Source organism: Crinia signifera, chromosome 3, assembly GCF_055691185.1.
Source record: "Crinia signifera chromosome 3, ASM5569118v1, whole genome shotgun sequence".
Lineage (NCBI taxonomy): Eukaryota > Metazoa > Chordata > Amphibia > Anura > Myobatrachidae > Crinia > Crinia signifera.
The window spans coordinates 34,958,485-34,978,573 of NC_139219.1; the positions used below are offsets into that span (position 1 = coordinate 34,958,485).

The window sequence follows — 20,089 nt, forward strand, 5'->3', positions numbered from 1 at the left end:
CTCGGCGTCAGCGGGCTGCAGTGCTACTTGCTCTTGGGGCCGGCCCGGGAACTCCGGGCTATGCAGAGCTCCCCAGGTGTCCGCGCGGGCACACTATGGGCTGCAGCACCCTTTCTCATCCCTGTTACCCGGTGTGTTGCACAGATCGTAGCTCCCGCCGCTGCTGCCACCACCTGGATTTCTCAGCCATCTCCCTGCCTGCCGATGACTGCTGCTGCGGAGGAAGAGAGCGGAGTCTGGACTACTGCTGCCCACCACCGTCGCTATTGCCGCCCGGATGTTTCATCCCTCTCCATGCCCGCCGGTGACTGCTGTTGCTGCAGAGGAGGAGAACAGTGACCGGGCTACCGGTGGCCGCCACCACCCCTCTATTGCCGCCACTGCTGCTGCCTCCCGGGTGTCTCAGCCCTATCTCTGTCCACCGGTGGCTGCTCTGTCTGCTGTGAAGGAGGAGCGTGGTGTTCTGGACCAGTGGAAGAAGAGGTAACTCCGGGGAGCAGCCCTCTTGACCTTCCTCCTATTTTAAAGATTCCAAAAGGGTCCTCTCTCTCCCTCTGGGGCGGCTAAAAATGTGGTGCCTAGGGGCGGCCTGACCCCTAAATCCGGCCCTGCCGGCGGGGGTTGCACACGCGCATATTTACACATGCGCAGACTCCCGCCTCATTGGTGCTGCAAATTTTACTAGCGCCTGGAATCTCCCTGAAACTAGTTTCCAAAAGTAGGCAAGTATGCATACATTACCAGGGAAGTCCAGGAGCAGAGCATTTTCTCCAGCATGGAGAGGGCCAGGTCGGCAAGTATGCTAACTGACGTGTGCTACATCATTGTCTGGTATCCCCCCTTGTCTGGCTTCATTTACACACTTGTGTGTGTGGTGTTGAACACATTGAGGCCTGACGCTGTGGAGATAATCATTTCAGCGGCTTTATCGGACAAGTGGGTCCGGCCGGCGGCATATGGGATCTTATAAGTGTTCGGCTGTTCTGCTAACTGTTCCGAGATTAATGTATGTGTAAGAGGCACGGGGGTGGGGTCTGCGCCATTTCTCGCGTCTACTCACCTTGCTGCCCTCCGTCTCACCTTCAGGACAACGATGGTCCAGGTACTTCCGTCTTGCTCCGCTGGACTCTGTTGCGACGTTACCTGTAGGATGGACGGGGGTGAAGACTCCCACTAAGGGGAGGATGGGATGGTCATCACAGGCACTACTGGCCTCAGACTGGTTATACCCGCTTGTGGAACACGGCGGGTGCAACCTGGGTGGGGAAACGCTCCAGGGGAGGCCCGGGGGCCTAGCGCCCACGCAACCTGTAGCAAACACACTCTGGAAAAGAACATGATTGCATGGATTAACACACCGTGAAATGACCAGAAATTTACAGTGAAAACACAGCACAATGCAAGTAAGACAATTACTGCACCAAACACTAGGGAGGGCTTACCTCCCTCTGGCTGCTCCCAGCCACACCACGGTAGCCACTGTGGCAGTACCTGTGCCCACGGGCCTGCTACCCGGCTCTCTGCTGCTATGGGCCTGCGGCCCGTTGGACTAGAACTCCAGCCTGAAGGCCCTGGACCTAGGGCCCACTGGTCAGGAGGTCCCGAATCATCCTGACCCTGGGCCAAGAGGGCCCGCGCTTCTTCTGTGCTCGCTGGGGATCTTCTGACTTGATCCCGGCGTCTTATGGTCTCCTCAGCTGCTGCCGTCTTCTGGAGCCGCTTCTGGCTCCGACAGCGTCCGAGCGGCACGTCCTCTCTCTTTTCCCTCGGCTGTCGACTTCCCCTCCTCGTGGCGGGCGCTTTCTCTTTGAATCCCTGCCGGCATCTGATGTCAGATGGTGGGGGCGGGACAGAGGGCAGTGTAGCGAGCACCTATTGGCTCGCTGACACTGCCCCCTATTAGACGCTAAGGCATGCTGGGGCCATTGTTCTTCCCGCTCCGGTGCTGGGACCGAATAAGTCATCCCAGCACCGGGGCACATTTCTACACATGAAATTCACTTTATATTACTAGAATCGATTGAAATGTAAATGTATTTATTTACAGTTTCTTATATAGAGCAGCAGATTCCGTTGCGCTTTACAATGGTAGACAGTGATAAAACAAACTGGGTAACGACAGACAGACTTGGAGGTTAGAGGGCCCTGCTGTAAGCTTACAATCTATAGGGATATAGGAGGGAAACACAAGGACAGGCATCAGTAATAGCATAGCAGTCCCACCAAGTAAATAAAATGAACAGATACTACACTTAGTACACTCCAACTATAAATAAGAATTTATTTTTTTCAAAGTGAGCCAGTAAGACACCCAAAAGAACCGGATCTTTCCGCTGAGCCCTCGTTGGATCCCCGCTCTCTTCAGTGAGTCACTTTGACCATCTCTAATTGCTCAGTGTCCAATTTTCATCAGTGACCAGAGATGGTCTCTGATAAACAGGAGACTCTGCCGGAGGAGCTGCAGAGGGAAACCGCTGGTTGCAGGAGCAAGCTCCTGCGACCAGCGACCATTAGGGGGCTTAATAAGGGAGCATGCCGCGATTTATCGCTGCAGCACAAACAAATCACTGGCAATAAGGTCGCTCAGCAACCATATTGCCAGCTATATTGCACCGTGTACACAGCTTAAGTCCTGCGCTAATCACTTAGTAGGTAATGACATTTTTTTAAATAATAATAATTATTATTATTATTATTATTATTATTATTATTATTATTATTATTATTATTATAGTAACAGTTTCTTATATAGCGCACACATATTCCACAGCGCTTTACAGAGAATATTTGAAGTCCCTGCCCCAGAGGAGCTTACAATCTATATTCCCTATCACATGTACACGCACACACAGACGTTCTAGGGTTAATTTGTTGGGTGCAAATTACCCTACCAGTATATTTTTTTGATTTTGTGGGAGGAAACCGGAGTACCCGGAGGAAACCCACGCAAGCACGGGGAGAGTACACAAAGTCCACACAGTTAGGGTCATGGTGGGAATGGAACCCATGACCTCAGCGCTGTGAGGCAGTAATGTTAACCATTACATCCGTGGTTTGTAAATGTCACCACAGTACCACATAAGCACTGCCCAAGTGATTAATGCCAAACAGTAAGCCTGACTACTCCTTGTATAGCATAACAAGAAGTCTCATGGCTTGGTTCATTGACTCCATCCCCCACGCCTTCAGCTTTCTGTCAACAAAAGAAATAAATGTGACATACTTAAGTACTATAGGAATGCTTACATCACGCAGATCAGAGAAAGTTAATTGGGTCAAAATGCACTCTGGCCATGTTTACGTCTCAGATAAGAGTCCCACCATCTTGCAGCTTGCCCTCTTGACCCCGATTTCCTTGTTCATGTATCATTAAGAGAAAGTGATACTTAATTCCAAATCTTTACTTTTGTTAGGTCCCAAAGTGGAATAGGATTTCACCCCTGCCTTATCTTAGCTACAAACATCCTGCGAACATTCATATCTTGTAGATATCTTTGGAAAAATGATTAAATACATACCACCAGACACAACGTAAAACCTCTTGGTATTCTGAACAGCAGGACATGTTCAGCATTTTTTCAAGTTCCCATTTCCCCCTTCCTTTCAGATAACTCTCCCTGCACAAGGTTGTAAACTTGGATAGAATTGAACAATTTTTTTTTTTTAGAGGTCTAGACACTTATGGGGACATTTACCAAAATGGATTCGTAGAAAAAAGGTGTATTCGTAGGGAGAAATACACCTTTTTTTTACGAATTTGTATTTTCGGGATTTACAATCCCAAAAATACAAAAATTCGTAGTCCTAAAGATGGAACATTCGTATTTGTATTTACAAATACGAATGTCTACACCATCGATAGAATACGACAGAAATCACCATTCAAAAGAATGGTGGTTTCTGATTTACTAAGCAGCCGTACTGATAATACGGCTGCTTAGTGGTGTAAAACACCCACGCAAATACGACAGGAAAATAGAACACCATTTTCATGTCGTATTTGCGTTTTAGCCTGCACGGATCAGTCAGATCCGTGCAGGCTTCAGTGTAAAAAAATAGAAAAAATAAATAAATAAAAAAAAAACCGGCGTGGGGTCCCCCCCACAGCCGAAACCAGCACCAGGCTGACAGAGCCTGGAGCCGGTAATTAAAAATCAGGGAACCCGACAAATAGGGGTTCCCCGATTTTTAACAACCAGCCCCAGGCTCCTGCTCTGGGGCTGGTTCCCAAAATACGGGGGACAAAATGACTAGGGGTCCCCCGTATTTTAAGAACCAGCCCCAGGCAAAACCAGCCAGCAGGCTAATGCCACAGCCGGGGGGAGACTTTTTATGCAAGTCCCCCCGGCCAAAGCATTAACACTACCGACCAGTCAGCCTGGCCAGGGGCCCTGGGGGAGTGGGGACCCCCCCAATAAAGGGGTCCCCCCCCTCCAGGACTTACCTGACCAGGCTGAAGCCTGGTGCTGTCCTCGATGCCCCTGGGCGGTGGGCATCGAGCTGATAGTTGTGTAAAAAATAGAAGAAACCATTGTTTTTTACTGTGGCACTACAAGTGCCAGCAAGCCTCCCCAGCAAGCTGGGACTTGGAGAACCACAAGTCCCAGCCTGCTGGGCATTAAAGGGCCCGCTGGGTCTTGTAGTGCCACAGTAAAAAAAATAGTTAAATAAAACACACTGACACACATTTTAAATAAAAGTTTAATACATACAAAACACACATACTGATACTTACCTAGCTTGATCCCGTTGGTAGGTCGCTGGCTCCGGTGTCGGCGGCTCCGTGTCGGCGGCTCCGTTGTCGGCGGCTCCGTGTCGGCGGCTCCGGGGTCGTCGGCGTCCTGTCCGAAGATAATCCATGTTGGACCTGTGGAAGGAAATCCTACTCACCCAGGTCCTGCATGGATGGTCTTCGTTCTTCATCCGTCGACATCCCGGTCTTCTGACAGCTGCTGGCGACTTCCAGCAGCTGTCGGCATCTTCCGCGACGCTCCCCGGCTTTCAGAGCCGGAGAGAGAACCTTCCTGGTCGGCGTCTGGGCTCAGAATGAATTCTGGCCAATCAGGAGCCGCCTAGCCGCCTAGCGGCCAATCAGGAAAGGTCTTTCCTGATTGGCCGCTAGGCGGCTAGGCGGCTCCTGATTGGCCAGAATTCATTCTGAGCCCAGACGCCGACCAGGAAGGTTCTCTCTCCGGCTCTGAAAGCCGGGGAGCGTCGCGGAAGATGCCGACAGCTGCTGGAAGTCGCCAGCAGCTGTCAGAAGACCGGGATGTCGACGGATGAAGAACGAAGACCATCCATGCAGGACCTGGGTGAGTAGGATTTCCTTCCACAGGTCCAACATGGATTATCTTCGGACAGGACGCCGACGACCCCGGAGCCGCCGACACGGAGCCGCCGACAACGGAGCCGCCGACACGGAGCCGCCGACACCGGAGCCAGCGACCTACCAACGGGATCAAGCTAGGTAAGTATCAGTATGTGTGTTTTGTATGTATTAAACTTTTATTTAAAATGTGTGTCAGTGTGTTTTATTTAACTATTTTTTTTACTGTGGCACTACAAGACCCAGCGGGCCCTTTAATGCCCAGCAGGCTGGGACTTGTGGTTCTCCAAGTCCCAGCTTGCTGGGGAGGCTTGCTGGCACTTGTAGTGCCACAGTAAAAAACAATGGTTTCTTCTATTTTTTACACAACTATCAGCTCGATGCCCACCGCCCAGGGGCATCGAGGACAGCACCAGGCTTCAGCCTGGTCAGGTAAGTCCTGGAGGGGGGGGACCCCTTTATTGGGGGGGTCCCCACTCCCCCAGGGCCCCTGGCCAGGCTGACTGGTCGGTAGTGTTAATGCTTTGGCCGGGGGGACTTGCATAAAAAGTCTCCCCCCGGCTGTGGCATTAGCCTGCTGGCTGGTTTTGCCTGGGGCTGGTTCTTAAAATACGGGGGACCCCTAGTCATTTTGTCCCCCGTATTTTGGGAACCAGCCCCAGAGCAGGAGCCTGGGGCTGGTTGTTAAAAATCGGGGAACCCCTATTTGTCGGGTTCCCTGATTTTTAATTACCGGCTCCAGGCTCTGTCAGCCTGGTGCTGGTTTCGGCTGTGGGGGGGACCCCACGCCGGTTTTTTTTTTATTTATTTATTTTTCTATTTTTTTTTACACATTGCAGCCTGCACGGATCTGACTGATCCGTGCAGACTGCTAGAAATAATTCGTATTAGCGGCCGTATATACGGCCGCTAATACGAATTCCTACGACATCGGTGGGTTACAAAGCAGTCGTATATGACTGCTTTGTAAATCCCCCTCCGGAACACGACTTTGCATACGACTTAAACAGTCGTATGCAGTCGTAGGGAAAATACCAATACGAAAAACTAGGTTTTTCATATTGGTAAATTTCCCCCTTAACGTCAAACTATAGCAATTTACTGCTGTGCAGATGTAATCGCTCTCACATGAAAAAGTGGAAAGTGAATACGCTCTTGAGTAGATTTTAAAGGCAAAATATACTATAATTATAACAGGGCTTTATTTTTATTTTATATTTCCATGTATATTCTGTAAAGGATATGGGCATGTCTTTTTTTTTTTTCCCAGCATGGAAAACATTTCTCTTCTTGCATTTCTCTTTTATTATAGGGACCTATATTGGCTCTGCAGAAAAGGTGCCAGACGGGGTTCCGACAGTAATTTACCCGGTGTCGGGATCCCGACAGTCATTTACCCGACGTCGGGATCCCGACTGTTAAAACACAGACAGACGTGTTCCCGACGGCCACTGGCTATTCTCCCTCATGGGGGTCCACGACCCCTATAGAGGAAGAATAGAAGAGGTGGCGAGCGTAGCGAGCCACCGTGCCCACAGTGTGGCGAGCGCAGCGAGCCCGCAAGGGGCTTTGTTGTGCTCGCCATGCTGTCTGAGTCCGGCCAGTCGGGATTCCGAATTCAGGCTAATGACTGTCAGGATCCCGACTGTCTGAACCCTATACCACACCCCTGCGGAAATAATGTCAATTGTTACCCATTATCCCAAGGGAGGGAATCCCGACAAGTGTCAAGTGATACCCCTTTTACACCAAAAACCCTGGTCCGACCCTGGTCTTTGAACGCTGGAGTTTCAAGGGTCTGACCCTGCTTTATACTGCATTTACACAGCACTTCGACCTGGGTCGGACCTGGGTCTGCACCATTTACACTGAACCTGGGTCAGCCCTGCCTTTCCTTGTTGATATATATATATATATATATATATATATATATATATAGATAGATAGATATATATATATATAGATAGATAGATAGATAGATAGATAGATAGATAGATATAGATATATATAGATATATATAGATCTATAGATATATATATATATATATATATATATATATATATATATATCTATATAGATATATAGATATATAGATATACATATCTATATAGATATATATATATATATATATATATATCTATATAGATATATCTATATATATATCTATAGATATATATCTATATATATATATCTATAGATATATATATATATATATATATATATATATATATATATATATATATATATATATATATATATAGATCTATCTATATAGCTTGGAGGGGGGTAGAGGGGGGAAGCTGTCCCCAGGTGCTGCGGGAGGAGGGGGGTCCCTGCGGCTACTGAGTGGAGATGGGGTACCTGTCAGCGGTCAGCCTGACACTGCGCTGCCACTGCTGTATCTCCCCCGCTGCTGTATCTCTTGCGGCGGATGGCGGTGTCGGCGGTCAGTGTCGGCGGTCCCTCTGGTGCAGGGGAAATAGTACTATTTCCCCTGCGCCAGAGGGACCGCCAACACTGACTGTCCATCCGCCGCAAGGACCGCCCCCCGGGGGGAGATACAGCAGCGGCAGCGCCGGCAATCAAAGGGTCTTTTCCCCTGCGCCAGAGGGACCGCCGAGGGACCGCCAACACCGCCATCCGCCGCAAGAGATACAGCAGCGGGGGAGATACAGCAGTGGCAGCGCCGTGTCAGGCTGACCGCTGACAGGTACCCCATCTCCACTCAGTAGCCGCAGGGACCCCCCTCCTCCCGCAGCACCTAGGGACAGCTTCCCCAGCGCTGCACGCTGTGGACCCGTTGCGGGTGCCTGGACCCGCAGCGGGACCATTTACACCGCCATTTACACGGGTCCCATCCGTGTTCTACCCAGGTCAGGACCTGGGTAGAGGACCCGTGTAAATGGACACGGATACCCCCCATTTACACCGCCGAGGATCCGGGTCTGACCCGCCGCTGACCCGGATTTTTCGGCGGTGTAAAAGGGGTATAAGTATACTTACCTTCTCCCTGCTCACACTAACTGTCACCCCACAGCCTAACCCTCCCCACTAGTGCTTAAACCTAACCTCCATATCCGCACCCTAACCTCCCCTTCAGTACCCAAACCATACTTACCTACCTTCCCGGAATGGCCAGGAGGGTCCCGAAATTCGTGCCAAGGGATCACTACGTTTGTAGGCCCCCTTAGTAGCACTGCCATTACAGCAGTTGACTTTATGTTGACAAGGACATCAAAGTGGAATTGGGGCGGGATTCCTAATATGTACCAAGCGAAAACTGCGGACACACGCTGCAATTTGCACTAGATTTTGACTATATAAATCGCACCGTTCTATGCAGCAACCGACCCCGATTTGATCCCGATGAGCTGCCCCACAGCAACAGAATCTAATGTAGAAATAGACTGTCCAGCACAGTCTATTTCTACTAATCCCGCTCCCCCTGCTGTGCTGTCTTTCCCTTCCTGCTAGCCAATGCAGGTGCCCCACCGGGTCCCGGTGTCCGCTGAGCAGGGGGGGAAAGGACACATCCCTACAATCAGCACTGGTGCTCCCCAGGGATGTGTCCTTTCCCCCCTGCTCTTCTCCCTTACACCAACGACTGCACCTCGAGTGACCAGTCAGTAAAAATCATAAAATTTGCTGATGACACCACCATCATCGGCCTAATCATGGAGGCGGATGAGTCTGCATACAGACGGGAAGTGGACAAGCTTTCACAGTGGTGCGGCAGAAACAACCTGGACCTAAACTCCATCAAAACAGTCAAGATGGTAATAATCTTCAGGAGAAAACCAAATGTCAAGGTCCCACTAGTAATTTCCAACAGAGTGGTGTCATAAGTAGAGACCTTCAACTTCCTTGGGACGAAAATCTCTGGCAACCTCAGATGGGAGCCCAACATATCTTCCATTGTCAAAAAGGCCCAACAGTGGTTGTTTTTCCTGAGGCAACTGAAAACATTCTGCAGGAGCTGCTGTGGCTTTTACACTGCTATCGTGGAGTCTGTTCTATGCTCCTCTATTACAAGGTTATTGGGACGTACCTTCCCCTGTAAGGGAACAATACTTAAGCAGGGTCAAGAAGCCAGCTGGGAAGATCGTGGCGGACAAACTCCACCCTGGCCATAGCTTGTTTGATATTCTCCCATCAGGTAGACGCTTCAGGTCCATCCCTGCCAAGTCGTCAAAAACCGCAAAAAGCTTCTTCCCGATGGCTATTCAGCTATTGAACAATGTACTGTAAGATACTGCTAACCTAAACACCTGACTGCTCTATCTATCCTTGCAAATCCTAACATGTGAATTGTCATTTGTATGCGCAACTGATGCAATGTATGTATGCCCTGTTATCCCTCTTGTACCATGCTTGAAACTACACTGTATCCACAAAAAAATCCTAGTATACGAGAGTATACATGGCCAATACAGTGATTCTGATATCAAATCAATACCGGAGTCCGGCAGATCGGCCCATGAGGCCACAGCTTAAGGAAAGCAGAAGCTGTAAGCAGTAGTCAATGCCATCTACTGTATGTCTCTTTAGCTTACTTCCATACTGTCTAAGTAATATGTTTTATAGACATTTATCACCATCAGTTGCAAAATAGGGGGCCCTTATAATTTTTTGCGATGGGGTCTACAAATATCAAGTTACGCCCCCTGTTTAATGCACATGATATACTGTACTGTATTGATGAGACAGATAAACAAATAGGAAGCAATAATGCTCATGCATTAAATGACAATTTGTATTTCTTTGATGTGATGCCATCTGGTGTCCAGCATATGTCACAATGGGGGTTTCGGAATCCGAGATACGGTATTCTGTTCAACTTACTTGGGTTTGTCTTCTTCGGGTTACAAGAACGTTCAGACGCAATCAATATATTAAAATTTATTAACAGGGTTCACCAGACCACAGGTGGTCTCAAGCAGTCCTCAAATGGCACGCAGGCCCACAATACTTAGATTAACATGACAAACACACTCAGGATTTTATTATGCCGGAACGTGTACTGCTCCTCTAGATCTCCACTTGCTCCTTAGCGGCCGCTATCTCTTAACCTTACCTGAGTGATTACTTAATACAATTAACAATTTTATGACATTACTACAATAACCTTACTGCTACAGCATGCTGCGACCTACTGTAATATTATTGCGCAATAATGTAGGTAAGTATGTGTAACTAACTTTACTCCACTAACTTATTCTATTACAGGTGCTACCGAAAGGGTATGAAGAACTGGCTTACTGAACACAGCAGCCCTATTCTGCTACAAGGTAATACTAACAATGGATACAAAGTACCTTAGATATATAACTGTGGGAGGGGCCCGGATCCCTATGAATAACACCCTTTCCCGGCAGTCTTACTATTCTATATGTCCCACAAAAGTCTAGAAAAGTCTACTGAGTGAGGAAGTTCCTTAAGATGAAACCTTTCTGACCTGAGCTGCTGCTAACAGTTCCTTTCTGATACAGAGTCTAATATCCGCTGCTTGGGTGCTGACTGTACCAATATCCAGCCTAGCTGCTGATGGAAAGGCAGTTCTGGGCTTCCCCTGGCACCGCGCCGGGTTTAACCCTTTTGCTGACTGATTCACTACTTTAATACTATCATTCTGGCTGGCACTTGCAGATTTACAGCAATTCTGTAGACTCGCTATTCACCAGTAGAGGGCGTCCCCTGATGTTTCCCCATCGGGTTTAGCCCTATGCTTTTCACTACGGTGGATGGGTAGCTATCGTCTATATCCTAGGTGCGGCTTATACAGGGATATTTCCTTTCCTCAGGCCTCCCCTGACCCCATTGGTCGGGTTTCGCCCTTCCCCTAATGCCGTCTCTTTGAGTGACAGGGAGGTGACCACTGCGTATGCCGGCAAAGGTTAGCGGGGCGGGTGTAGGTATTCACTCACCACTCCCCCGTCTTCTTCATAGGCCGTGTCACCGCTAGGCCCGACCTCCTTGATGACGCAGCCGAAATCCACACGCCCGGACTCTCGCTCCTTCTGGCTCTCCCGGCGGCGATATACGTGATGACGGATCCCGCTGCGGTCACCGAAGGCTACACCACGACATCGACGCCCAGGTAAGTAATAATGTCTGCCGGTTTCTCTCCTAACTTCAGGGTATCCCGGCCGCAGCTCCTCTCCCTTTTCTCACTCCAGGAACGACTGCGCCACAGCCGTTACCGTCCTGCTTTTTAACCCCTTTGGTCCCGTGCGCAGCGGTTGTCCTTTCCTAACAGCGCGCTCCAGCCAGCTTTATTTGTCCTGCACGGTGAATTACAATCATGCTCGCGCAGCCTATCAGCATGATGCCGAGGCACCTCCAACAGTGCCCCAGTCCCTGTACCCAGCACAGTAACCACCATGCCAAGTCTCTTATTTATACACCATGCCAAGTCTCCTATTTATACACAAACTATTATAATACCTGAATTCTGGTAACTAGGGTAGGCTATCACATTCTTCCCCTCTTAAACTGAACATGTCCTCATGTAAGATGATACACTTTACACTTTAAGGGGACGGTAACAATTTTTGTTTTCTTTTAGTCTCGGTACCTGACAGGTACAACTCCCTGAGTGCTTCTTTCGGAGCGGCGGAGTTCAGGCCCCCCTTTTGGGCCAGCCTCTAGACTTGATGCTCTCGTGTCCATTGTACACTTCTCAGCTGTTCGAGCCAAAACACCATCTTCCACTCCGCTAACTAACGGGGTCACATTGGAATCCTTGGGTGGGTAAGCTCCACTTCGCATAGGCCAAAATAACATCATCAGATGATCGAACATGGCCCATGGTTGCTGTAGGGCATCCGCCCTGGTTATTGCCGGTTCCTCGGTACTTGTCGCAGTTGAGGGTATGGCTCCCAGCGGATTCAGACACCCATAATACTTCTTTAGTTGACTGCGATGCACCATCCAGATACCGGGTTGTCCGGGTCGGGATATTTCGTAAGTATCCACTTCTGGAAAGGGAATGCTAACCACTCGGTACGGCTCCCTCTCCCAGAAAGGTTCCAATTTGTGCTGTCTGCGATTCTTTTTTCTCCAGACAAAATCCCCTACTTGTAAGGGTTCCGCTTTAGCGTCGGCATTATATTGCTCCGTTTGTCGCTGTTGAGCCCGCTTCATATTGTCCCGTACGGCCCGATAAGCCACTTGTAATCTCTCCTGATGTTCTCGTACCCAAGGGCTTTGACCCATTTCCTCAGTCATCACGCCCTCAGGGAGCTCTACCTGCAGGTCGGCTGGTAATCTCCCTTCCCTTCCGAACATGAGATAGAAGGGAGTATACCCGGTGGAACTGTGAACGGAGTTATTGTACAAGTACATAAGTTCTGGCAGTACAGCAGGCCATCCATTTCGGTCAGTTGACGGAAGTGCTCGGAGCATACGAATGAGAGTCTGATTAGCTCGTTCACAGAGTCCGTTACATTGAGGATGGTAAGTAGTGGTCCTCAGTTTCTTGCACTGGTATAAGTTACAAAGTTCTTGAAAAAGTCCGGATTCAAAAGCGGAACCCTGATCCGTGAGAATGCGGTCAGGGAACCCGTACGGTCGTATGAACATTTTCCATAAGGTTTCCGCAGCAACACGGGCGGATACGTCTTTAACTGGCGAAGCGACCATGAATTTCGAAAAGTGGTCAACTATAGTGAGTGCATATTGATGACCGGAACTGCTGGTTTCTAGTTTAACATGATCCATCGTTACCAACTCCAAGGGTCGCGTGGTCACAATAGAATGTAAGGGAGCCCGTTGCTGGGACGTGGGTGGTGTTTTCATGGCACAGTTACTACATCGAGAGCACCATTCCTCAATATCAGCCAACATTCCTATCCAGTAAAAATGTCTTTTCAAAAAGGTCTGCGTTCTCTGCACCCCGAAGTGTCCCGACTTGTTATGATACGCTTGTAAAAGCTCCTGTCGCTGGCTTCGAGGTACTACAATTTGTGTGATTGGGCCGTGAGTCTGTGGGTTGGTACTGCAGCGTACTAACAATCCTTTCTGTATTCGTAGCTTTGATTTCTGTCGGAGTAGCTTAACTAATTCCGGTGGAGCTTGTGCCCGTTCTTCCTTGGTAAGTATCTTATCAGCTACTAACAAGTTTTTTAAACTGGTCAAAATGGAGTCTTCTGACTGAATCTGTCTCCATTTGCTTTCTGGTTCCTGATCTACCAACTGCTGGGTGGTTTGACTGATGTTAGTAGCAGACCCCAGTCGATCTTTGGCCTGATCAGACCGCCTGGCGAACATGGCCTGGAAGGCCGGCATCTCCACCTCCTCCCAATCATCCGCTTCTTCCGCACATTCCGCCATATCTGGTCGCCGGGACAAGGCATCGGCGTTAAGGTTGGTTTTTCCGCTCCGGTATTTGATTTGAAAGGTAAAGTTCGACAACCTAGACGCCCACCTTTGTTCAAGGGCCCCTAATTGTGCGGTTTCCAAATGAGCTAACGGATTATTGTCCGTATAGGCTACGAACGGGTGTCCTAGTAGGTAATGTTTGAATCGTTCCGTGATAGCCCACACCAGTGCCAGAAATTCTAACTTAAATGAGCTGTAATTTGAGTCATTACGTTCCGATTTCCGCAAGCTTCGGCTGGCATAAGCGATAACTCGTTCAGTTCCTTGTTGGTTCTGGGAAAGTACCGCCCCCAAACCTTGATAACTGGCATCTGTATACAATACGAAAGGACAATCGTAATCTGGGTAGGCCAGTATAGGGGCCTGAATCAGAGACTGTTTCAGAATTTCGAAGGAGTGTTGCTGACTCTCCGTCCAGCTGATAGGTATATTTTTCTTCAAATTTGATTTAGAAATCCCTCGAAGGGTCTCATGCAACGGGGTTGCGAGTTGGGCGAAATTCTTAATAAAACGTCTATAGTACCCGACAAAACCTAAGAATTTCCGGATCTCGGTCACATTCGTCGGGGTAGGCCAATCCCTTACCGCCAATGTTTTTTCTGGATCGGGAAATACTCCTTCTGACCCCACAATGTGTCCGAGGTATTTTACCTGAGTCTTCAGGAGGTGGCATTTCGAGGGTTTGACTTTGAGTCCGTACGCTGCTAGTCTTTGGAAAACTTCCTTTAAGTGTTCCAAATGCCCGTGATAAGTTTGCGAATAAACAATTATGTCATCCAGGTACAGGAGAACAATATGGAAGTTTTTATCGCCCAGGCAATGCTCCATGGCACGCTGAAACGTAGCTGGGGCGTTTGTCAATCCGAAGGGCATTCTCTCCCACTCGTACAAGCCCATCGGGGTAGTGAAAGCAGTCTTCTCCTGGTCTGCCGGATCGACTTGTATCTGCCAGTATCCACTGGTGAGGTCGAGAGTGGAGAAGTAGGTAGCCTGGCGTAAAGCAGTGAGGGACTCTTCTATCCTTGGGAGAGGATAAGCATCCCGGTGGGTCACTTGGTTTAATCGCCTGTAATCCACACAGAATCTGAGTGTGCCGTCTTTCTTTCTAACCAGCACGATGGGGGAGGCCCACGGGCTATAGCTCTTCCTTACTACGCCAGCCGCCTCCATTTCCTCTAGCATATCGCGTACCGGTTGGTATAGGCTAGGTGCCAGCGGCCGGTACCGTTGTTTGATAGGATGGGCGTCCCCAGTTACAATTCGGTGTTGAATCCGAGAGACTCTTCCAATATCCAGGGTTCCTTGACTAAAGGTCTCGGCATTGTCCTGCACCACTCGAAGTACTCCGGCTTTTAACTCCTCGGGAGTATCATCCTCACCGATCTTTATTTCGGTCCACCACTCTTCCTTCTCAGCCAGTTTTTCCTCTCTCCGCTCAGTTTGGGCCGCACCCTCCGCCTCTTCAATGGTGCAACGGTCATTCAGAATGGGGACCCATACTAAAGTAGCTAGGACCTGGTTCCGATATAACGTGATAGGATACTCATGGGGATTCATCACCCGGAGGGGGACTCGGCCATTTTGAACAGTAACCAACGCACGAGCTATTAAAAGGTCTTTTCGGACTCGATGTACGTATGGTTCTACCACGGCGTCATATGGCTTTCCCAGCATACCACATTTGGTTCTTCCCCATACAATAATCTCTGAATTCGGGGCCACTTCAATGGACTGTCGATCTGCCACCTTTACTCTCCCCACAGACCCTTCCGTATGCATCAGTTGCTGTTGGCCTTGGATAACCTTGATGGTTTTGCATAAAGCACTTTGGACCATAGGGGAGTTATTAGTCACTTCAATTTTTAGGGCGGTAATCAGCTCCTCAGGGCAGTATTTTAGAATGTTCATACCCACAATGACGGCGGGCACCAGGGGGTCCTCAACGTTGGTAATCAAGCAACCTTGGTTGGGCATCTTTGCTTGGCCTACTTGTAGGTCCAGTTCACAATAGCCTACACACGTAATGTCTTGCCCGTTGCTGGCCAGCAATTTTAACCAAGCCGGAGGGGCTAACAGGGGTCCTTTGGAAACCCAGTAACAATTAAACAGTCCCTGTTGAATGGTGGTAACGGGTGACCCAGTGTCAAGGAGAGCAGGTACATCTTGCCCCTCAATCGTAATGGTGATAACAGGGCAGTTCCCAATATATTGTGGAGACCATTCTTCTGGTGCCGGACCTTGATTCCCTAGTTCCCCCGAGGGTCGGTCTCCGTCCTCGGGGGTCTCTGGTTTAACGCCGGCTCACTCCTGCAGAACCTCTCGACGTGCCCACACTGCCCACATCTCCGACAGATCGGACGTCCCTGTGGGTCGAATCTGTCCGTGGAGCGGCGTCCTCTTCCCGACGAGCTATCCCGCCATTCGTTCCGTCCCTGCCTATCGGGCATTCTTCGTCCATGACCACCAGGGGGCGAGGAATTTCTTTGCGCCAGTCTCTGTAAATCCCTTTTTATTTGATTCACACTGAGGGCTAAATCTTCTACTTGTCCCTTTAAAGTAAAGTTGACCTCTGCAGCGGGTGTCTGTACCCCTTGCGTAATAGCTGGTCTTAATTGGCCCTCTTCTCCTGGCATCATTCCCTCCATTTCACCACTATTTCCCTCAGTATAACTGCTGCATTCTGCAAAGGTTACCTCCTTGGTTTTGACCTTGCCCAAAACTTTAATAGCTACTTCTTTAAACTCCTCGAAGGTCTTGGGTCCATTCTGCAGTTTGAGCATTTTTAATTGGATCTTGATGCCTTCGTGATACGCTCCCTCCATAAATTGAGTAATTAAAGTGTCGTCATCTTCCGGTCTCCCCTCTACGTAACTCTCTCCCTCAATGTCCCGCAAGGCTTCTTGTAGACCGAGTGCGAAATCCCGGAGCGTCTCTCCGGCCTTCTGTTTCCTACTATAGAATCTACTTTTTCGCTCCGGCAGGGTACTGGTGTCGAATATTGTAGCTAATTTTTGAAAGATTTGATCCGCCGTCTGCTTTTGTCTGGATGGCCACGAAGCCACCTCTCTTGCAGCTGCTCCTTTTAATTGCCCCAACAATATTTCTATCTGTTGTTCACTCCCTGGTTTGTACAACTTGAACATTGATCGAATTCTCTTTCTAAACGCCTTAAACACACTTCCATCGCCGTCTTTTTCTTCCCCCGAGTACATGGGAAGCCATGGGGCTCCGAAATAATAAGGTAGCGTTATCGGGTTCGAGCCCGTTTCTGTGCCCTCCGTCTGCACACTCGAGGACACTCCTTCCCCTGGATTCTCCAACACTTCATTTTGTTCTTCCGAAGACATAGTTGACGCTTTGTCTTAATCCTGTTCGGATGACGCCAAATGTCACAATGGGGGTTTCGGAATCCGAGATACGGTATTCTGTTCAACTTACTTGGGTTTGTCTTCTTCGGGTTACAAGAACGTTCAGACGCAATCAATATATTAAAATTTATTAACAGGGTTCACCAGACCACAGGTGGTCTCAAGCAGTCCTCAAATGGCACGCAGGCCCACAATACTTAGATTAACATGACAAACACACTCAGGATTTTATTATGCCGGAACGTGTACTGCTCCTCTAGATCTCCACTTGCTCCTTAGCGGCCGCTATCTCTTAACCTTACCTGAGTGATTACTTAATACAATTAACAATTTTATGACATTACTACAATAACCTTACTGCTACAGCATGCTGCGACCTACTGTAATATTATTGCGCAATAATGTAGGTAAGTATGTGTAACTAACTTTACTCCACTAACTTATTCTATTACAGGTGCTACCGAAAGGGTATGAAGAACTGGCTTACTGAACACAGCAGCCCTATTCTGCTACAAGGTAATACTAACAATGGATACAAAGTACCTTAGATATATAACTGTGGGAGGGGCCCGGATCCCTATGAATAACACCCTTTCCCGGCAGTCTTACTATTCTATATGTCCCACAAAAGTCTAGAAAAGTCTACTGAGTGAGGAAGTTCCTTAAGATGAAACCTTTCTGACCTGAGCTGCTGCTAACAGTTCCTTTCTGATACAGAGTCTAATATCCGCTGCTTGGGTGCTGACTGTACCAATATCCAGCCTAGCTGCTGATGGAAAGGCAGTTCTGGGCTTCCCCTGGCACCGCGCCGGGTTTAACCCTTTTGCTGACTGATTCACTACTTTAATACTATCATTCTGGCTGGCACTTGCAGATTTACAGCAATTCTGTAGACTCGCTATTCACCAGTAGAGGGCGTCCCCTGATGTTTCCCCATCGGGTTTAGCCCTATGCTTTTCACTACGGTGGATGGGTAGCTATCGTCTATATCCTAGGTGCGGCTTATACAGGGATATTTCCTTTCCTCAGGCCTCCCCTGACCCCATTGGTCGGGTTTCGCCCTTCCCCTAATGCCGTCTCTTTGAGTGACAGGGAGGTGACCACTGCGTATGCCGGCAAAGGTTAGCGGGGCGGGTGTAGGTATTCACTCACCACTCCCCCGTCTTCTTCATAGGCCGTGTCACCGCTAGGCCCGACCTCCTTGATGACGCAGCCGAAATCCACACGCCCGGACTCTCGCTCCTTCTGGCTCTCCCGGCGGCGATATACGTGATGACGGATCCCGCTGCGGTCACCGAAGGCTACACCACGACATCGACGCCCAGGTAAGTAATAATGTCTGCCGGTTTCTCTCCTAACTTCAGGGTATCCCGGCCGCAGCTCCTCTCCCTTTTCTCACTCCAGGAACGACTGCGCCACAGCCGTTACCGTCCTGCTTTTTAACCCCTTTGGTCCCGTGCGCAGCGGTTGTCCTTTCCTAACAGCGCGCTCCAGCCAGCTTTATTTGTCCTGCACGGTGAATTACAATCATGCTCGCGCAGCCTATCAGCATGATGCCGAGGCACCTCCAACAGTGCCCCAGTCCCTGTACCCAGCACAGTAACCACCATGCCAAGTCTCTTATTTATACACCATGCCAAGTCTCCTATTTATACACAAACTATTATAATACCTGAATTCTGGTAACTAGGGTAGGCTATCACACATATACTTTACACTCGGGGCAAAATGTAATAGTGTGCGAGAATAAGAAAGTGAGAGATTTTGGGAGAGTTTTGCCCATTTTTAAAAGCGGCAATCGTTTATCCTGAAATAAAAACAGGGTCATTTTTCAATTTCATTGATTGCAGCTTTAAACAAAATGGGAAAACTCTCCCAAAATCTCTCACTTTCTGATTCTCACACCCTGTTGTCCCTAATGTCATAACACAATATCAGACATAAACGTACTCCATCCATACTAACATGCGATTAATAAAATATATATTTCAGCACAGGTATTGGTATCAAGGGGGTTATTCATATTAATTCGGTCCTCCGTGCATTTGCAAAGAAGACTGATGTTGTGTGTGTCTGCGCAGGCGCGTTTCTGCGCATGTGCAGACAAAGGGTGCGTACACCCACTGCGAATGTTCTGCTCGCCGGGTGCACACACCCTACATGGTGAGCGGAGGGGAGAGAAGGGGGGGGGGGGTTTGCTGGGCATCCCCACTAATATATGGGAATGCACAGCGTTTCATGGGCGTTCCCATGGCAATGAGGAGGTGAAGCGGTTGCGGGGGACAGGCAGCTGACATCACCGGATGTCAGCTGCCTGCCCATATCCGTCGCAGCGTACACGCATATGGAAGTGACTTGAAAATCACTTTTATATGCATGTACCTTCCACATCTTGTGGGAGGTTACCCGCAGCATGCAAATGGATGTTTATGCTAAACATCCATTTGCAGCGTGTGCGGGTGAATCCGTGATGCGAAGGGGGGGGGCGGATGGGCGGACATTCGCAGGGTGGGGTTTGGTGGAATTGTAAGGCTGCAAATTTGCAGCCTTGTGAATCAACCAGAATAACCCCCTAAGTGCACAGAGTACAATGTTCCTATTGCACATTACGTTCTTCTTTTGATCCCATAATCCAGCACTTCCATCTTCATCTTCATCAGTGGGAAATTTAATTCAGCATGTTAAGGCACTTTGCATCATGTAATGTAACATGACTCGTACCCTCTACTAGTTCCCAGGTAAAAAAATGGTACTGGGGGGTGGCCATGGGTAGAGGGGCATGGCCAAGGTAAAAGGGTCGAGACGAGTCAGTGCTGACTTGTCTATGATACTAAGGGCTGTTCCTTGGAGCTGCTGGAGCTCTCTGTCACTGAGCAGTGCTGCTGGAGTCCGTGACAGCACTGCTATACAAATCCAGGATGTGCTATAAAAACGGTACACAGCCACTGTTTGGCAGGTAAAGAACCATTAAAAAAATGGTACCATACCAGCTAAAATGGTACAGTTGGAGGCAGTA

At 48.9% G+C, this 20,089-nt stretch overlaps 1 protein-coding gene across 1 annotated transcript; it reads left to right on the forward strand.

The window, feature by feature from the left end:
* The first annotated feature begins 277 nt into the window (after positions 1-277).
* Positions 278-19,758, forward strand: LOC146062860 (uncharacterized). The gene is made up of 6 exons (XM_083174868.1): positions 278-483; positions 10,553-10,614; positions 11,273-11,423; positions 17,528-17,589; positions 18,248-18,398; positions 19,710-19,758. The coding sequence occupies exons 1-6, from the start codon at positions 278-280 to the stop codon at positions 19,756-19,758; spliced, it is 681 nt and encodes a 226-aa protein (XP_083030994.1).
* The last annotated feature ends 331 nt before the right edge of the window (positions 19,759-20,089 follow it).